Source organism: Gigantopelta aegis, chromosome 3, assembly GCF_016097555.1.
Source record: "Gigantopelta aegis isolate Gae_Host chromosome 3, Gae_host_genome, whole genome shotgun sequence".
Classification (NCBI taxonomy): Eukaryota; Metazoa; Mollusca; class Gastropoda; order Neomphalida; family Peltospiridae; genus Gigantopelta; species Gigantopelta aegis.
The window spans coordinates 29,443,288-29,462,217 of NC_054701.1; the positions used below are offsets into that span (position 1 = coordinate 29,443,288).

The window sequence follows — 18,930 nt, forward strand, 5'->3', positions numbered from 1 at the left end:
TTGCAGTTAATTTTTAGTACAAAAGTAATCCCCGACATTTTCTTTAAAAACATTTTTAAAGTTTGTCTTATGTTACAAAAGAATATTCAGCAAAACTGACACGCTTAGCATCAGTGATGCCAAAAAGCATGTAGTTATCGCTCGCTAGATCTCACAAAGATTCACTGACCATTGACGTTCAACACAGGCTGGTTAAGCTCTCACCACAACTAAATGCTGTAATGTTTTGTTAAAGCTGCAATCTCTAATTTAGTTAAATTGTTTAATCATTTACTGAAGAGACAGCAACGTTATTTCTCTTACCGTCACACATCAGTATTTCATGTCCTTTGGATATACTCATCTCCAATTTAACATTCCAAAAGCAAGGTGTTACATGCCAGCGTTTTGTTACAAATTATTAAAAGCAAGGTGATTGTAAGGCAGCAGATGATGTTAACATACAAGTAAATTAAACTGTAATATGGTTTATACACTGCATTAGTAAATGCTGTTTAATGGTAAGTTGAGATTGCATCTTTAAAATTAAGTGTTACAGGTAGAACTAAACCAAATAACATGTGTCTGGGTCCATCAGTGATCTGAACTTTTGATAGATCAAATACTACTACCAGACCTGACACTGGTGATAAATGTGACAGCGTTTGTTGTAAAATAAAGTTTTACTTGGGCAATAAATGCATGCAAATTTATTTCACCTTGTACCACTGTGTCCATTAGCCACATCTTTGAAACATGTATGGGGTACTTCAACTTGTAAAATAAATAGCTACAATTTGTTTGTGAAACTAGATGTTGTAAACCATCAGGTTACACTGAAACGAGCCATGAAAGGTTCCACTTTCTTCGGTTAAAACTTTGGGGATGGGTTGTAGTATCCATATTTATGGGTCAGTTTGGTGGAGATATTGCATATAGTGTTAACCACATACCTTTACATTGTTGCCTATGGGATTTTGTTTGGTATAGTACAACCTACAATTATTATGTTGTGTAAAAGGCTCATTTGTGGATGGAGACACATTTGAATCTGATGTGCTAAACAGGTTTCTTTAAACAAGTTATCAGAATTGTCACCTCAACTGGGCAGGATGCAACTATAAATAGCTGCAATGAATTTTCTGAACATTTTTTCCACCAGCATGCTTCACAACACTACTTTTTTCCCACCGATAAACCTGGATAAAGTTTCATCAAGGTTTACATTTCAGTCTTTCAAACCCATTTGGGTTTTTTCATTCACTGTATAGTCTTTGTTCCATTTAGTGTCGTGTTCAGTTTCACTTTGTGACAAAATGTTTAGAAATTCTCCGAGAAGTTCTAGCTCATGAAAAGTAACAAATATTCAATGTCCGTTGTCTGTCTGGTGTCTGTTTGCAGTATATTTGTTGTCATTTTTCACTTAAAAAAAACAAAAACAGGTTTGGATCACACAATGTCACTGTCTGACGGGTAGGAAAATCCAAATCAATCTGAAAAAAATAAAATGTAATGGTAAATAGCTATGTAAATAAACTTTCATCTTAGGCAGGGAATTTCTACGTATTGCACCAACAATTGTTGAAGAGTATATTATTAATGCTACAAGTGAAGTCAAAGAAGTTAACAACAACAACAAAAAATCATAAAATGTACAACCTATATAGCGATAGAGTAAAATAAATCTGTACTTTTTCAAACTTCAAACCAAGTATAAAAAATCTTGGGAATTTTGATTTAAACACAGGACGTCATCTTTTAATTTTGATTAACTTCCAAGGCAACATCTAATTGTTGTAGCGTTACTTATAATAGATGCATACTTAAACCAGGTTTATCATAAACATACTGATATATAACACATTACACCAGTCTTTTTGACATCACAGCTGGCTACTTTTTACAATAAATGTCATGTCTTATTCACAGATTAAATACATCATTTAAATAGGGTGCAACTCACAGTCTCCCAAAGTGGTATACACAACTTACCACACACTTTAGTCTAGGCCCATACTACTAACTCAGGCACTCACTGGCCCTGTTGATAAGATGGTACAGGTGCAGCCTGGGATGGCACTGTGAAAGAGAAACAAGTCAAAAGTGTTACTACTTATGATCTGTTTTAAAACAATATATATATATATATATATATATATATATATATATATATATATATATATATATATCTCTTCAAAAAAAAGAAACGCAAAAGGGTACAAATGGGTTATAACTCCGATTTTATGTTTCCTACCGGTTCATGCTTTGTGAATATAAGGTCATTGCATGTCCCAAACACATTCCCACGGTTACATTCGATAAAACGCAGCTACTGTACAATAAAGTTCCAAAATGTGAATATTCGCAAAAACGCAGCCACGTGCAAACCATGTCACCACTGCACGTGCGTTGTCTGCACGTGCAACATGAACACCGACAGTATAAAAGTGCAGGGTGTTCGCTTGCCTGGCCTCTGTATCTGGCCGACAGTTGACAATCCAGGACATGCCACGTCTCAGTGAACCGCAGAGAAACAATGCCATCGGCCGACTAGACGCAGGCGAATCCAGAACGGCCGTTGCCAGGGCATTCCATGTGTCCCCAAGCACCATCTCCAGACTGTGGGACCGTTACCAGCAACATGGATCAACACGTGACCTCCCTAGATCCTGTCGACCACGGGTCACTACCCCCGGGCAGGACCGCTACATCCGGGTACGTCACCTTCGGGAACGATTGACTACTGCCACCTCCACAGCCGCAGCAATACCAGGTTTGCGCAGGATATCCGACCAGACCGTACGGAACCGCCTACGTGAGGTAGGAATTCGTGCCAGACGTCCAGTTCGAGGTGTCATCTCAACACCACAACACCGTCGACTCCGACTGCAATGGTGCCAGATTCATCGACAATGGCCTCAACTGCGATGGAGACAGGTGTGGTTCAGTGACGAGTCCCGATTTCTGCTCCGACGTCATGATGGAAGATGTCGCGTGTATAGGCGTCGTGGTGAACGTTATGCGGCAAACTGCGTGCAGGAAGTGGACAGATTCGGCGGGGGTAGTGTCATGGTGTGAGCAGCCATCTCACACACTGGCAGAACTGACCTGGTCCACGTGCAGGGCAACCTGAATGCACAGGGCTACATTGACCAGATCCTCCGGCCACACATCGTTCCAGTTATGGCCAACGCCAACGCAGTGTTCCAACATGACAACGCCAGGCCTCACACAGCACGTCTCACAACGGCTTTCCTACAGAACAACAACATTAATGTCCTTCCTTGGCCATCGATATCACCGGATTTGAACCCAATGAGCATCTATGGGATGAGTTGGACCGACGCCTCCGACAGCGACAACCACAGCCCCAGACCCTGCCCGAGCTGGCAGCAGCCTTGCAGGCCGTGTGGGCCACCATCCCCCGGGACGTCATCCGTACTCTGGTTGCTTCAATGGGCAGGCGGTGCCAGGCAATTGTCAACACACGCGGAGGCCACACCCGGTATTGACTCCAGATGACCTTGACCTTGGTGGTGTGTCCTATCACTTACTCACAATGGACTAGAGTGAATTGTGAACAATCCTGCAACATTTGGTAATTATCGGACTCACCATTCAATAATTAAATCAATTCTCCAAATGTTACGACAATGTGGTTTTGCGTTTCTTCTTTTGAAGAGTATATATATATATATATATATATCATAGGCTCTCCACATCCACCTGTCCTACAGAACAAGTGCATGTCCATATTTCTTTTTCACTTGTCCCATCTGAACTCTCTCCCCCCCCCCCCCCCCCCCCCCCACTCCAATTATCATCACCTGAATGTTTTTACAAGCAGATACTGGATTTACCCTCCCAATAATTACGTACATATGAAAATAGAAGTAAAATGAAATTTTAGCTACTACAGACCTGGGCCCCATTCCATGAAATGATTTTAGCACTACGATCATCTTAAGTGCTTAAGGTAGTTATATACTTAAGGTGATCTTAGCATTAAGATCACTTCTTGGAATGCTGCCCAGAAAGACATTAAATATTCAGCAGTGTTCGAAATAAGCACTTGTCCGTTTGTCCTGACAAAGTGAAACTATTAATCGTTAGAATATCTTACAAATGACAGCAAACTAGGGCCATTCTTTTAAAGTTCATTTTTAGTTTACTTATTTGATCGGACAAGTTGTTAGACTATATTGTCCAATAGCACAGATTCCTGCTATTATCCTAGTGAAAAATGTTAGTCAAAAATGTATACTGTAAATCTATAAAGTTTTGCGAACTACAAAGTAACTACCATGTGCAGTACCATCTCTACCAATAATATGATTATAATTGTTAAGTAATAAAAGACAAAATTATCAGTACTATCAAAATCAATGCTTTAATTTAGCCTCTAACTTATACACTAAACATTTCAAAATGTTACTCGTGGCAATAACACTGACATGCTATTACTAAATTCACATACAGCAAACAGTTGAAATGTGCCAATTTAACACCAGCTTTCTATTTAATTAAAACAACACATGGTACAAAGTTTCACCTCTGCTTACTGATAAAAGTTTTCTTTTGTTTTTTGTAAAAATAATTTGCCAGCTGAGGTGACAATACTTTCTACAAACAGTTTTGGCCATTGTTGACCACTTGCAATACTTTCATGACACATTTCATAGTATATTTACAGTATTTAGCAAAGATTTGATATTAATGCATTACATACATACATATGTATAAAAGAAAGTCTGTATTTATACTATTAATATTCATAAATTTAGTAAACATGATAGATTTGTTTTGACAACCTTATTTACATTTGTTATTTTATTATCCATTAATGTGTGTGCAATTTCATTTCATTGTATTATCATACGACATTCATCAAAAACTTTATATAAATGTTAAAAATAAATAAAAATAAATAATAGTGACGTAATTCTTGATGATTTTCTCCAACTACAGCTGTGTAAATACAAGCTGTAAATAGTAACGAATGAAGTCATGTAATGAATAATGATGTCATCCTTGATTTCAAATAAAGTTTTGAATATTTAGCAGATATTTTGTAAGATGATTTGCAATGCTTATGTGAAAAAAAAAAGTTGCAAGAACGTTTTACTGAATATTGGGTATACAAAGTATACAGTAAAGTACATTTAAAATGTATACTTCATCGTTGTAATTTTATCATGAAGTTAACCTTTAAATAGAATTTATCAAAATCTGAAATGGAAAGATCATCATCTTCATAAATTCCTGGTAAAGATTAAATATTTGAATGCTGTCTATTGTATTGTTTTAAAGGAAACATGTCACGAGACCATATTATAGCTCATTTTAAAAGCAAAATGATATAAAAATAATATACAAATAAGTTTATAACAATAAAATAAGCGTAGTTAACTTAAAATGAAGAAATTACGCCAATCAGTATCAAAGTATGATTTATGCATATTTATTCGTGAGCGTTCGGGAAAAAAAGGGAAGTGACGTCAGAGCCGCTGTACTCTTCCATTGTTGTTAACTGTTTATATATGGAGTAAGGGCCTTACGATCTTTTCAGTCCAACAGTGCCGTACTGCACGGCCTTTGGGTGTAAAAATAAACAGTTTAAACGATCGGTATTGTCTTTTTACGGTTTTCCAAAGGATTGTATCCGAAGAAAGATGCGTGTATTTTATCGCAAAACAAAAGATTGGACACCAACACCGCATAGTACTTTGGTGTCAGCCTATTTTAGTATTTACAGCCCGGAGCCCGAACGTTACCCAGAGACAAAAACAGTACTCGGTTGCGAATGCCGAGGTGTACATTGTACATATTTGGCACAAAGATACACCTCAGCATGATGTATTTATATATGTTAAAACAAAAATGTAGATTTTTTTATATATTTAAAAAAAAAAAAGAAGAAGAGATTTTTCATGTTAGGCCTACATAACAAAATCTGTATTCACCGTCCGAAGAAGGAAACGTCAATAATTAATTAAATATGGCATATACAAACATAGGATTTGGCATGAGGACACATTTCAGTACGATGTATTTAAATATGTTTAAAAAACCCACTAAAATAATTTTAAATAATGATTTTAATCTGCGGGCGGAGTACGTCACAAAAACGTTCCTCATCGCCCGAAGCCCCAAAGTAACACGAAGTTCAATACAAAATAAACCACTACTGTCGGTGTCGAAATAACTATTATGTTTCATCCACGGCTGACTTGAGAATCGGAGTGTTGTTTTAGTTAATTGGTTCTTACTTTCCGTGGCCTGCACATGTGATTCCTGATTGGCAGGTGTGTGTTGCAGGGTATCGACCAGGTAAGTGATTACCACTGTCTAGACATACGTACAAAATACTTGCCAGTTTTTTAAGATCACAGGGTATTGTGGTGTAACCTGTCGCGACTATAGTACAATGTTAATGGACATTATCAGCCGCCCTGCTTCATTACTGTAAATAATGCTGTAAAACCCTTGATTAAGTAGACTTTCCTATCTAAAATTACAAAACTGACCAATTACGTAGTACCAAAGAAAAGAAAATTATCACATGGGTATCGTAAGTGGTCGTTTTTACTCTAACGCACCCTACCAATAGGCCTAATAATATGCTGCTTTTTTTTAAAGAGAGAAAAATACTATAACCCCATTTCGTTCTATTGATGCAAATTGAAATATATTTAGCTAAAAAGTTGATTATACTCTCAAGTCATTTATGTTGTTTTACAAGTCAGGTTAATGAAAGTGAAGCGCCTTGTAAATTAGAGCGTTTGTTTACACTGTGCATACAGATTTCATTATGCACAGCCCGAACATGAAAAATGCGATATTTTCTAAAAAACAATTTAAAAATGTTTGTCCTACATTTATATTTTTTACATATTTAAATACATCATATCGAGGTGTATCGTTATGCTAAATATGAACAGTATACACCTCGGCATTAGCATCCGAGTTTTGGTTTTGTCTCCAGGTTACTTTCGGGCTCCGGGCTGTAAATTGGTCGACCGGTCTGGTCTGGCACCATCGGTTTCTCCACCCTCCGACTCGATATCCGTTTTTTCTTCAGTATCACTGTTGTAAGTAAATGTGTGTCTTTCTTCATTTACTAACAGCTCAAATTGATACGGCAAAACGTTTTGCGAACGAACACTCATTGTTTTGGTAAGCTGTGCAAGTCTTAGATTCTTTATGAGTGGTACGGACTAATGCTTTTAAGTGTACGGCTTCAGATCAAGCGACGCGTCTCTGACGTCATGGACCTCGTGATTGCCCTGCTCATTAAAGATCGGCAATTTCCGCTAAGAGCTCGTATCTGTTTTTGTTTTTTATGGAGATATTTTAAGTAATTAAATTTTAATTTTTTTTTTTTTAGGTGATTCAATTTATAATTAATTGTACATGGTTGGTGCCAAATGTAGGTCACGTGACATGTTTCCTTTAATACTAGATTTACAATCATTTACATACATTACCCCCACCTCCCAAACATTTATTTAATTTTTAAAGGATGTTTTTATAAGCAAATATATATATATATATACACACATATATGGTAACATAAAACATGCAATAAAAAACATAAAATCAGTGGTATAAGCAGCAGAGGCCACACACTGCCAATTCTTGGAATCATCAAATAGCAATCTCCAAAAGCAGAAATTTTTCCAGACGCCATTTGTCATCTTTGATTGTCAGACATATTCACAACATTGGTTAACATAGTGCAGACCTGCACAAATTGCACGAACGATCGATTTGTTCGTGTGAAATGTGCTAAATGAAGTTTCTACATTGCATCTTTTCTCAGAGTACATACAACTTGACGATTTCTGACATGTATTTTATAATTACATGTAACGGAAATTGCAAATGTTAGTCTAGTTAGAATACTTCTGTTGAAAAATGTAATGTATTCTCAATGGTTTATATGTCGCCAAAGGGAATTCATTCAAAATGCGGCCAATCAGAAATTGTGATACTTCCATTAATATTTGTTTTAATCATAAAACTTTGCTGATTACGGAGCATGATCAAATATCAAACATGGCGACATTTTTCCAATGAAAAAAATTATTACAGTAGTGAAGGTGACAGTGGTCTTATTTAAAGTTCTTTTATAATTTTTTGAAAACCGGTAATGCAAATCATCAATTTGAGCATGCTTGTAATGTCATAGTTGAGCGATAATTAAGTGATAGTTAATAATATTTCATAATCTGAAAAATAATATATAAGCTACATGATCAAGTTCTATGTAAATTTAGGACAGAAGACAAATCTAGGTATCTTAGTAAATTATTTTAGGGTTATCTCTATTACAAAATTGCAATATGGGATGCAGTAGAAAATGAGACAGATTTAGTATCAGTGGATGCAAGGGAAACAGCAAAGGAAGCAAAAACATCTTTAGGTTTTAATTTCTATTTCATCAATGAAATGAAATAGGTTAGTACAGAAAACACAGGTACATGCTTTCAAAGCAATAACAAAACAATGCATTGGATTGTTGATATCCTGCTTTACTGGCATTCCATGCTATAATTATTGATCAATTATGGATATTAATCCAATTTGCTGACCGTATAAACTACCTATCAGTTGTTTTCGTTTCTAATGTTCTAAAAAAACACCAATCTCCGGAATTTTAAGGAAGATTCCACAAAACCATCTAATTAATTATTTGTGAGATTGAAAAAAAGTAAATTTAGGCCTCTTTTCTTTGGCATATCAGTCATCCTCTGAAATCTGAGGAAAACAACAATGGTAAATTTGTTGAACCAACATGGAAGTCCTTATTTGTATTGCATACGTTGAATAATTCAGGACTTTTGTGTAAAGGAAGCTACGGGTTGTGAACAAATATCTACTTGTGGAGGGGGGGGAGGGGTGCATTTGTTGAGAACAGGTAATGTTGAAAAGAAATAACCATACCAATATTTTGGTTTCTAAATATTCTCAGATATTTCAATTAAATCTACACTTTATTTGGTACTGAATTTATAAAAAATACCTAAGTGACAACTATTTGAAAGTGTCGAGACAGGAAAGATATTTTTAAAAGCTACAGATGCTTGATTGAGATGAATGACTAGCACTAGCTACAACTTGTGAGACTGTTAAAGCAGGTGAGGGGAACAGAATGTTTAACACACCCCAGCAGTTTAATCAGCATCTATCGTGTGGCAGTCGTGACACTTGGGTCTACAAAGCAGGTGAAAGTCTGTGAGAGCATACAGTTATATATCATAAGAGTATTTGATTTTGAGACACACCAAGTTCTGTGATCACAGTGTGTATCCTCAGACAAAAATTGGAAATCAAAATAAATTACTTCCCATCCCCTTTCACGTATATATTATCTTTTCTTTCTTTTTTTTATATACATATTGAAGTTGAAATTAAAAAACATTATTAATATTAATATTTTTTGTTTATCTATATAAATGTTTTAAAAGAAAAAAATTAATAATAATTCATTTGCTGTGATTTTAAAAAATGTATATATTTTTTCAAAAGACAAAGATTAATAATACTTAATTTGCTTTGTTTTGAAAACTAAAATTTATAACTGGAAAATTCCTGCCATGTTAAAACTCTCATTTAAAACAGTATCTCTTGTTTTTTTCTAAAGAAAATTACACCCGTATGCATTTTAAATCGATCATCCTATCGGATCTTGCAGCAGTGTCCATGCTGGCAGCACGAAATCAGTTGAAATACGAAGGCCGTGTGAGCGTCTCAGCACACATCGAGTGTCATGCCAGCCGAGTCATGCGGCATGCAACAATGAAAAGAGATACTGACATGTACTGACGAGTCCGAGGCTGGCGGTGTGGCGTACTGCTGGACGACAGTACGTACCTTGAGGAAGATAGTGAAGTTGTGACGGGTGCATGCCCGACGCGGCAGACACGGGGATGGACGTCGGCATGCCAGGGTGCTGGATCAAATGGCTCTGACCGTGAACTGGAGTAGGCCCACCTGAAACACACACATAAGTACACACTCAAATTTGATCAAAGTTTGTTTTGTTTAATGACACCGCTAGAGCACATTGATTTATTAATCATTGGCTGTTGGATTTGAAACATCTGGTAATTTTGACAGTCATAGTGAGGAAACCCGCTACATTTTTCCATTAGTAGCAAGGGATCTTTTATATGCACTATCCTCACAGACAGAATAGCACATAACACGGCCTTTGATATACCAGTCATTGTGCACTGGCTGGAACTAGAAATAGTCAAATGGGTTCACCAACGGGGATCGATCCCAGACCAACCACACATTAGGTGAACGCTTTACCACTGAACTACGTCCCGCCCCCAAACTGGATCAAGTCGAAAAGACTACCTTTACATGATAATATAACATGATTTAAAAAAAGAAAAATTCTTTAAATATATTTTACTACACAATCCTGTCAGAGAGGTATAAAAAGAAACTGGGGTGGCAATTTTGTAGATATGTTAAGAGTACAAAATCCACATGACCACCATTTTATTATTATTAAACCAATGTAAGTTAGATTTTAAATCCATCCTAATGACACAAATTGAAAACAAAAAAGCACATTATTGAATAAAGCCAGTTGTTATAAAAAAGAAAATTAAACAAGCAACAGTCTCTGCAGCATTTATGCATTCAAAAACACAGATGGACTTCAAAATGTTCAAAGAATTTATAATTCCTGCCCAGTGTACAGATATTCCAGCTTAATTGTGACTATTTAATACAATGTTTTACTCCATGTAGTGAATTTCTCTTTAGATTTATCTAAACGTATATATACTTACCCCCTGGTATAGGGTGCTGGCCAGACGGTTGAAACTGCGGTTGTACATGTGGGTGTTGAACCTGGTTGTGTGAAGGTGGGTGAGGCATCATTACATACTGTTGTGGGTGTATGTGTGGTGAGTGTGTGTGCGAGTGCATGGTGTGGCTGACCGACGTCGGCTGTTGTGCTTGTGTAAACGTAAACTGTTGAGCATGCGTGGCATATGGCATAGAAGCAGGATGCATTCCTTGAGGAGAGGCTGGATTCTGTGATCCTGAATGCAGCTGTGGATGTCCCTGTGGAAAAAGGAAAAAAAACCCATGTCTTTACAGAACCAAGTTTTCAAAGTGAAATTTATTTATTTTGTATTATCCACATTATTCAAAATCTTATTTTAATGAATAAAATGCTAGGACCATGTCAAAATGTTTCAAACGTAACTAAAAAGACACGATGAAACATGTCATTTTCCGAAATGACATCATTTTGACAAGAGTTTACTGTGGAAGCAGCATTAAGTTATGACTCCGCTTCACACAATTACGTAATTCGATGTGCACATGAAATCATTATGACACATGTGGGTCATACTGGTCATAATGCCCTGGACATCTTCAACTATGTGGATAATAAGGTCTTTTATACATCTGTGTATGGGAATGGTGGTACCACTGTAAAACTAACACAAAAGATACTGCTAGCCTGTATAATTTTGGCTACCAGACTTTCAAAAGTTACTAATTCGTGAAACAAAAAAATATCTAAAAACAATTATGAGCAAAATACAAAACTACCAAAAACATCAACCTACCTGCAAACTTATTTGCTGGTAATTAACCGGAGGTTGCGGAGTGCCCGACTGTGGTGGGCCTTGGTGCTGCTGCTGACCACCAGGCCCGACGTTGTGCTGGACAGGACTTGGGGCTGGGTGGGGTCCAGACACTGGGGTCATCTGTCCAGTCTGGTTCTGTGGGTTGCCAGCTGGGACTGGCCCAATATGGGCTGGTTGTGGGTGCGACATTGGCTGACCGGGAACATGCGGGTTTACATGGGCTGGGACTGGGCCTGGAGGAGCCACTGAAATAACAGAAAATGTAAAATCATTTTAAAAAATTTATATCAAGAAATCAATGCTAATATTGCTACATATGTTTGTGTACAGTATTTAGTTTCTGCATTATTTAACATTTGAATATTCACTTTTTGTTTGTGTATTTGTTTTGTTTGTGTATTTGTTTTACATTACTAAACAAGAGAACACTGGCTTTCTGAAACTAGTTTCAGCATTGTCTATTAGTGAAGTTCATGCTGAAGTTCTGTTATTTTAACAGCTAACACTATCACCTTGGCAAAAATATCCACATTATTAACTTGTAAATCATATCTCATTTTACTACAACCTCAGAACCATTTATGTTCCATTTTCTTTCTCTAATTAGCCTTATACTGTTGAGAAAAGTGTACAAATAAACCATCACACTTGGTTTAAACCACATTTATTCACCATCAAATACAAAAAAAGTGGTTTTAGGATTAGCCAACAGCCAAACACATATAGTAAGGCCTCAAGTACATTTGACAAATACAAATATTTCATAAGCAAAGGTAAGACATGAACCTCTTCTTCCAGTATTCTAGATCTAACCCACGTTTTATTGACCTAGGACTTATTGTTTGTGAAAAGGAAGGAAATGTGTTATTTAACGATGCACTCAACACATTTTATTTACGGTTATATGGTGTCAGACATATGGTTAAGGACCATACAGATATTGAGAGAGGAAACCCGCTGTCAGCCCTTCACGGTCTACTCTTTTCGATTAGCAGCAAGGGATCTTTTATATGCACCACTCCACAGACAAGATAGTACATACCACGGCCTTTATTACACCAGTTGTGGAGCACTGGCTGGATGGAACGAGAAATAGCCCAATGGGTCCACCGATGGGGATCGATCTTAGACCGACCACGCATCAAGCGAACACTTTACACTGTTTATGAAAAATTAAATGTTAAACTTTATCACAAAAGCTGTTGTCGTCACAGCCTCCGCCACTGGAAAAGTAATACTTGGTAAAGGCAAGACAAAAACTATTACTATAAATCTGAGGCGAGTGGGCGAGCTGTCCAGCAGCTTGACTGGGATCCATTCCACCTGCATTGATCTGCATAGATGTTGGTGCCACCATTCTGCTGGGATTTGTCGGCACTGACATCACCTGTAAGTAGAACACGCAGCACAAAATAAAATAGTATCATCATCCATGAACAGCAGCACCGGTACTAGAACAATTTAAAACCAGCATAGTATTATATAAGACTGTAGCCAATGCAAAACCAAGTAAGGTCCTCTATGAATGCAACCAAAGATCAAGCTAAATGTTTAGAAATGCTCAAATTGACACTGACTGATGGATGCAATAAAAGGAAAGGAAATGTGGAACAATTCAAGAAGACTATTTGTGGGACAATAGCAATGATCTACCCGGCACTTAATACAACCCCTGCAATTGCCCACTTGAAGTTTTTAATTCTCCATGGCACTTTTTTGCCGTGGGACTATATTTAAGGCTTTTTTCAACGGCATTTTCGTGAACTGCAGGGGTTATAATATGTACAACATATTAATACCAGTCGGGTTCTGTATACAATATTTCATGAAATGAAATCTGACTGCAATGAAAGAAAGGAAAGTAAGTATAACTACATCCACCCTAATGTTAAACACAACACATATATACAACCAGCCACAAAAATACAATTTTCTCCACCTGACCTGCACCCACTCACCTGGTAACTGGTTGGTGCACCCTGTGGTATAACATGGTACATTAATTGCTGAGTGGGCACGGATGCTTGAGCCAACAGGGGCTGGCCTGTCGCGTGCTGCACTGCCGCTGAATAGTCAGGACGAGGCTGCATGGAAAGCGGAACTGAAGAACAAAATTTAACTGAACATTTTCTTTAAGTCCATTTCCAATGAAGGGAAAGCAAGACATTTATTAAAAAAAAACACGTTATGTCATACTAAGTTTAACCAAACCTGAATCATTTTCTCTATTATAAGTTAACATATCAACTATTTTGTACTTTTATAATTTCAAACATCAAGCAACTGACATGCAAATTAAAAATACCACATTAATCCAAAAAGAATTTTTTTTTATTTCACTCAAGAATTAAAAATCAGTTTAATTATCAAACAACCATAAGAAATAATAATAAAAAGATTTTTTTTTTTTTAATGCCAACACCAGATCAAATCACTACACACCTGGGTTTTAAATATATTTTTTTATTATTTTTTTTTTTTTAAGGTTACTAGTTATCTGAAATAACGTTCAAAATAGGTGCCCAACTGGTGAATTCTGTAAGCTTCCACGCAGTCAAGGTTTTACAGTTTATATACAAATTAATTAAGATTCTTAAAATAACTGCCTACTTTGAATTAGCAGCCAGCTACATAGACAAATTATGAACTTGCCAAACAAATCTTTTGAAAAAGAATACATGTTCAGTTGTAAGATTACCTCTTTTAGCATATCTCGATGGCTGTGTGGGTATAGGCTGGGGAGGACCCACTGGCATGAAGTTGTTTGGAAACATGATAGATTGTGGCATAGGCACTGGTACAGCAGGCTGTATGACTGGGCTTTGTGTCTGTGGCCTTGGTGGGGTCGGAGTCTGAGGTACTGGCTGCTTCTGAAAGCGGATCAATGTCAAGAAATATTACATCACTAGCATGGATACATGCTTTTAAATTAAAATGACAGACCCTAGTTTTTAAACACTAAGGCATAATTTCCGTACATTCAAATTGTTTCTGGTCATCCTGGTGTTTTTAATATCACCAAATGCATTTTTAAAAGCACCCATGCCTGAGAGGTAACCGGTATGGAGTAGAGTTCTAGTCTATTTTTAACGGTATTTCACCATTTCAACGTTACTGTGTCTTGTTTTACTCTGTTTTAACTTTATCCAAATGTCTTACAGGTTTGTAAATTAACCAAACTTCAGTGTCCTTTTTTTTTTTTTTTTACAAATAATACAAAACCAAAACCAAAACCAATGAGTGTTAAAACTCTCATTTGTACTAGTGCTACAATATAGCTACTGTATGGTCATGAATGGAAGTCTTTATTGTTGACACTGCTTAATAGAGCAAAACTACATTAAATATTTTTGTCTTTTTTGTAAAAAGCCATGGATGCAAATTTATTACGATTTGAATTTGATGAAATAAAAGACCTGACATTTTGTACTGTCTCCTTTTTTTTCCTTCTTTTAAATTTTTTTTATGGTTCTCTAAGGCGGCTTGTAAATACAATGCCAAATGACATTATTCGATTAATGTAAATTAAGAATTACTACTCAAAGAAAAGCAAAGACACACATTTTCAATGTTTATTAAATAAAATGATTACCTAAGAAATGTTTCAATACTTACAGTTGTTTGCTTAACAACAGGCACAAATTCCCTCGCCATTGGATTTAAAGTCGACTTTCTAAAATAGAAAATATAACCCAGCTAAAATGAATTTCTACTCAACTGTTCAGTCAACACAGGTAAATAAGTGGGCTTTTTTCAAGAACTGCAAGTCAGTTAGATCTTCTGTAAAAAAAAACATAACAGCAAACTACAGTATTTCATTAGCTCTTACTGATGTTCAATTTATTTTGTTCATCATTTATGAAGCATGCTAAAACTTTCCTTTAACAATTTATTTTTATATCACTGCAATAATAAATGGAATGATGCTAGAGAATATTTTCTTGCCCACTTGACTGGGTTATCCAGCTTTTGCACGGTGCTAGAAAAATCTGTCTGACTCTAGGGCTAGATAAAACTGTCTGACCCTAGGGCTAGATAAATCTGTCTGACCTGTGGGCTAGATGATTTTTACATAGGCATGACATCATAACTCATGTTTTACGATGATTGAAGTCATAACTCATGGTTTTCAAAATTCTGTTTGCCATTTCACGTTGTATCATTATTTTATTGTTAAGTTGTTGCATTTTTATATTGTTGGACTATATTTTTCAGCATTTGATTAATTGAGTTTAATTGTTAGTAGGTGAAATGTTTACAAATCGTTCAACAATAAACAAACCATACATAGCTTACAAAATTAATGTTTTGTTACTGTAATTAAATGAGCAAAAAAAAGAATCAATCACCATTGTGAGGTATAGATAAGGCAATTCCAACCCTCAGGACAAAATGTATTTGCAAGGGCCTCGGTAAACCTCGACCCTAACAAAAAACAGTTTTTCCCTTTTCCCTCAGGCTGAAATTGCCGTATCTATACCTCACAACTGTGATAGATTCTATTAATACAACAACTGATACTGCATTTAGCAAAGATGCAATTACACGATGTTGCCTGTGTAAAACACAGCTTTTAATAAATTATGAAGGGAAAAAATAGTTACACTAGCTACTACAATGTAGAGAACTAATCAACATTTTATGGGAAGGTTTGTGTCATGACTATTTATATTAGCAGTTGACCAACTCAACATTTTTTTTTAGATAAACTGCTATTTATAAACATTTTGATAAACATACAAACTGTACTCTAGTTGGGAGGGGTGTTAATGCCAGCGTATACTTCTAAAACAAAAACAAAAATGTTAATAAAAACATTCCTTCAACATTTTTTACATACACTTTTAGGAGTTAGGAAGTGTGGTACCAAGAAATTAATACTCATGAAAATAAACTGTTAGGAGGGAAGCACCACAAAACTGAATAACGTTTATATGCTCTTGAATATGTTGAAATATATTCCTTCAACTTTTTAAAAATATACTTTTAGGAGGGAGAGTAGGGCACCAAAAGATTAATAATATAGCTTATATTCTCTAGAATATGTTGATAATTGTGGATGTCCTCTATTATTCAAACGACAGGTACTCACACTGTTAGTTTTGTTTTTGGTGATTCATTACTTGGCACTCTCTCCTCTGGTTGGGGTTCTTCTGGAGCCTCAGAAACCATCTTGCTCTCTTTATCTCTTTGATTTACAATCTGAAAATACAATTTACATTTTTACACAAAAAATGAAGAAAAAAAGAAAATGAAACGAAAAAAGCAGCAAATAGGAAATTACCCAGTTCAGCAGGTTCTAAGAACTTTGTTTTTGTTGATCAAGCCAACTGATTAACCTTTTAATACTGGATTAATTTTGGACAAAAATCACTTTGAGTTGGTGCAAATTTACTCAAATATATTCACTTAATTTTTTTTTTTAAATACATAAAATAAAGTTCATATTTGAATTGCTAAGTATTATTTTCATGGATTTTTCTAATTTGTACGACATTTTCGATTAGTTAATGTTGATTAAAATTATGCCCAAAAAAAAAGTGAAAAAAAAAAAGTCGCATTTACTTACAGGCATTTGTGGCCGTATGTATGTCCATTATTTCCAATAACTAGGTTTTTTTTTTACCAGTTTTGTTTTTGGAAACATACTACGATTCATATCCCAATATTTTGTGATTTTTGTTGTTGCTAAAAACTATCAAATTTATTATCAAATTAGATGTCACAATCAGCTAATGATTCCTGAAAATGACTGATGTTCCACCATTATTGTCTAGTTAAAATACTTGCAGAAAACTACTTCCTGTTCTTCTATTATTTTTTCGGTGAGTGGTGTGTGCAAAACGATGGGAAATATGAATTGGGAATGCACTGTATACAGTGCAGGGAACATTTTGATTAGCAATATTTCTAGTCATTTGAAATTGATTAGCAACTAGTGTTCAATGTTTTAAAATTGTGTAGCGATATCTGAAACTTGAACAGTATGTCAACTTTTATGACATCGGGAGAGATATCACACCTGCAGTAGTCAGAAGGTTAAGAGGTTAGTCTGGCAAACAGATCCAGAAATGGATAAGAATCCTGTCACTGTGTATAGAAGCACTAACCATAACAATCCACTGTCATACATTTTTAGTTTTTTGTGTTTTTTTCAGAGATTTGTGACAGTATTTGTATAATTTGTTATAACTTATAGAAAAACTGATACTACTGAAAAAAGACAAACATTTTACTGGAAAAAATATTTCATGGAATATATTTTGTAAAATGAAGTCATTGAATATAATAGTAAATTTGTCCATGGTCAATATTCGGAATTAAATTATACATTTACTGGATACATGATAGTTAAAATGCATCTTTTTCTGTGTATGCCAGATTTCACTGGGAATTACACATTGTAATTTGACTCTAGAAAACTAAAAAGCTTTCACGAGTGCTTGAAAATTACAACTCCGTATTTTTAATACTAAGTCTGTACTTGATCTAGATCAAGTGAACTACTACTGAGCATCGGTAAATTAACAAATTATTACCTTAAAGTTCTCTTTGAATTCTCTCAAACCAGACGATATTGCTTCTTTCCCTAAAAAACAAGAAGACAACATATATATTTATGATAAATGACATAATTTTGTTTTAAATACATCTTGTCTGTTATGCAACAAAAGTCCTGTTTTAATAGCTGGCCATCTCTCTCCATATTCACTGGACTCAGTTGAAAATTTTATTACCTTATCTGAAAACCAATCCGAAATTCATGCAATTACTTACTGCAAATAAATTGATACAAAAGTACAAAAGCACTGTGTCTCTTTTTTTCTTTAAATTATAAATGCCCAATCACTCTCCGATGACAGAATTCCCCCCCTCCATACACCGAATTCTAGAGAATTGTTCCAGAAATTATCACATGGGAAGGACCCGAGGTAATTTTTGTTATGCTTACTACCAACAAAATGTAAGTTTATGTAAAGAAAGTATGCATAGAGAAAACTTTTCAGCAAACCTACCAGGCATAAAATATTTATGGTGCTTCCTGTTTCGTGATGAATTTCAAACAGCTATGACTAAAACAAAATGTTTTTCAGGCAAATGGTTTGATATTATATTTACCTTTAAAATTAGAGTTCCTCCTGTCAGGACCTTTCCAGTGTGGTGTACTGTTGGGGGACTGCACAGTGGAGTCTTGCTTAGTTTCAGAACTACTAGAGCTAGTAGGCGATGATAGTGGAACTGCATGAACCGATGTTAATTCTGGACTAGTTTTCACTACAACTGGATCGTTTGGCTTCATTTCTTTTTCTATAAATAATAATTTAAA

The 18,930-nt window shown here is 35.5% G+C and overlaps 1 protein-coding gene across 2 annotated transcripts in view; it reads right to left on the reverse strand.

The window, feature by feature from the left end:
* LOC121367846 (ataxin-2-like protein) overlaps positions 1 to 18,930 on the reverse strand; it is a 42,924-nt gene continuing 23,994 nt past the window's right edge. Inside the window, exons 10-21 of one of the 2 annotated variants that reach the window (XM_041492266.1) lie at positions 18,723 to 18,911; positions 18,143 to 18,192; positions 16,696 to 16,805; positions 15,219 to 15,276; positions 14,302 to 14,473; positions 13,562 to 13,704; positions 12,870 to 12,990; positions 11,583 to 11,848; positions 10,791 to 11,067; positions 9,856 to 9,975; positions 1,972 to 2,058; positions 1 to 1,472 (exon numbers count right to left, since the gene is read on the reverse strand). In XM_041492266.1, the coding sequence (XP_041348200.1) occupies positions 2,012 to 2,058; positions 9,856 to 9,975; positions 10,791 to 11,067; positions 11,583 to 11,848; positions 12,870 to 12,990; positions 13,562 to 13,704; positions 14,302 to 14,473; positions 15,219 to 15,276; positions 16,696 to 16,805; positions 18,143 to 18,192; positions 18,723 to 18,911 (1,553 nt within the window). In that variant the 3' untranslated portion in view covers positions 1 to 1,472; positions 1,972 to 2,011. Of the gene's footprint in view, positions 1,473 to 1,971; positions 2,059 to 9,798; positions 9,976 to 10,790; positions 11,068 to 11,582; positions 11,849 to 12,869; positions 12,991 to 13,561; positions 13,705 to 14,301; positions 14,474 to 15,218; positions 15,277 to 16,695; positions 16,806 to 18,142; positions 18,193 to 18,722; positions 18,912 to 18,930 lie in introns of both variants that reach the window. The other variant, XM_041492265.1, reaches the window with a different exon arrangement.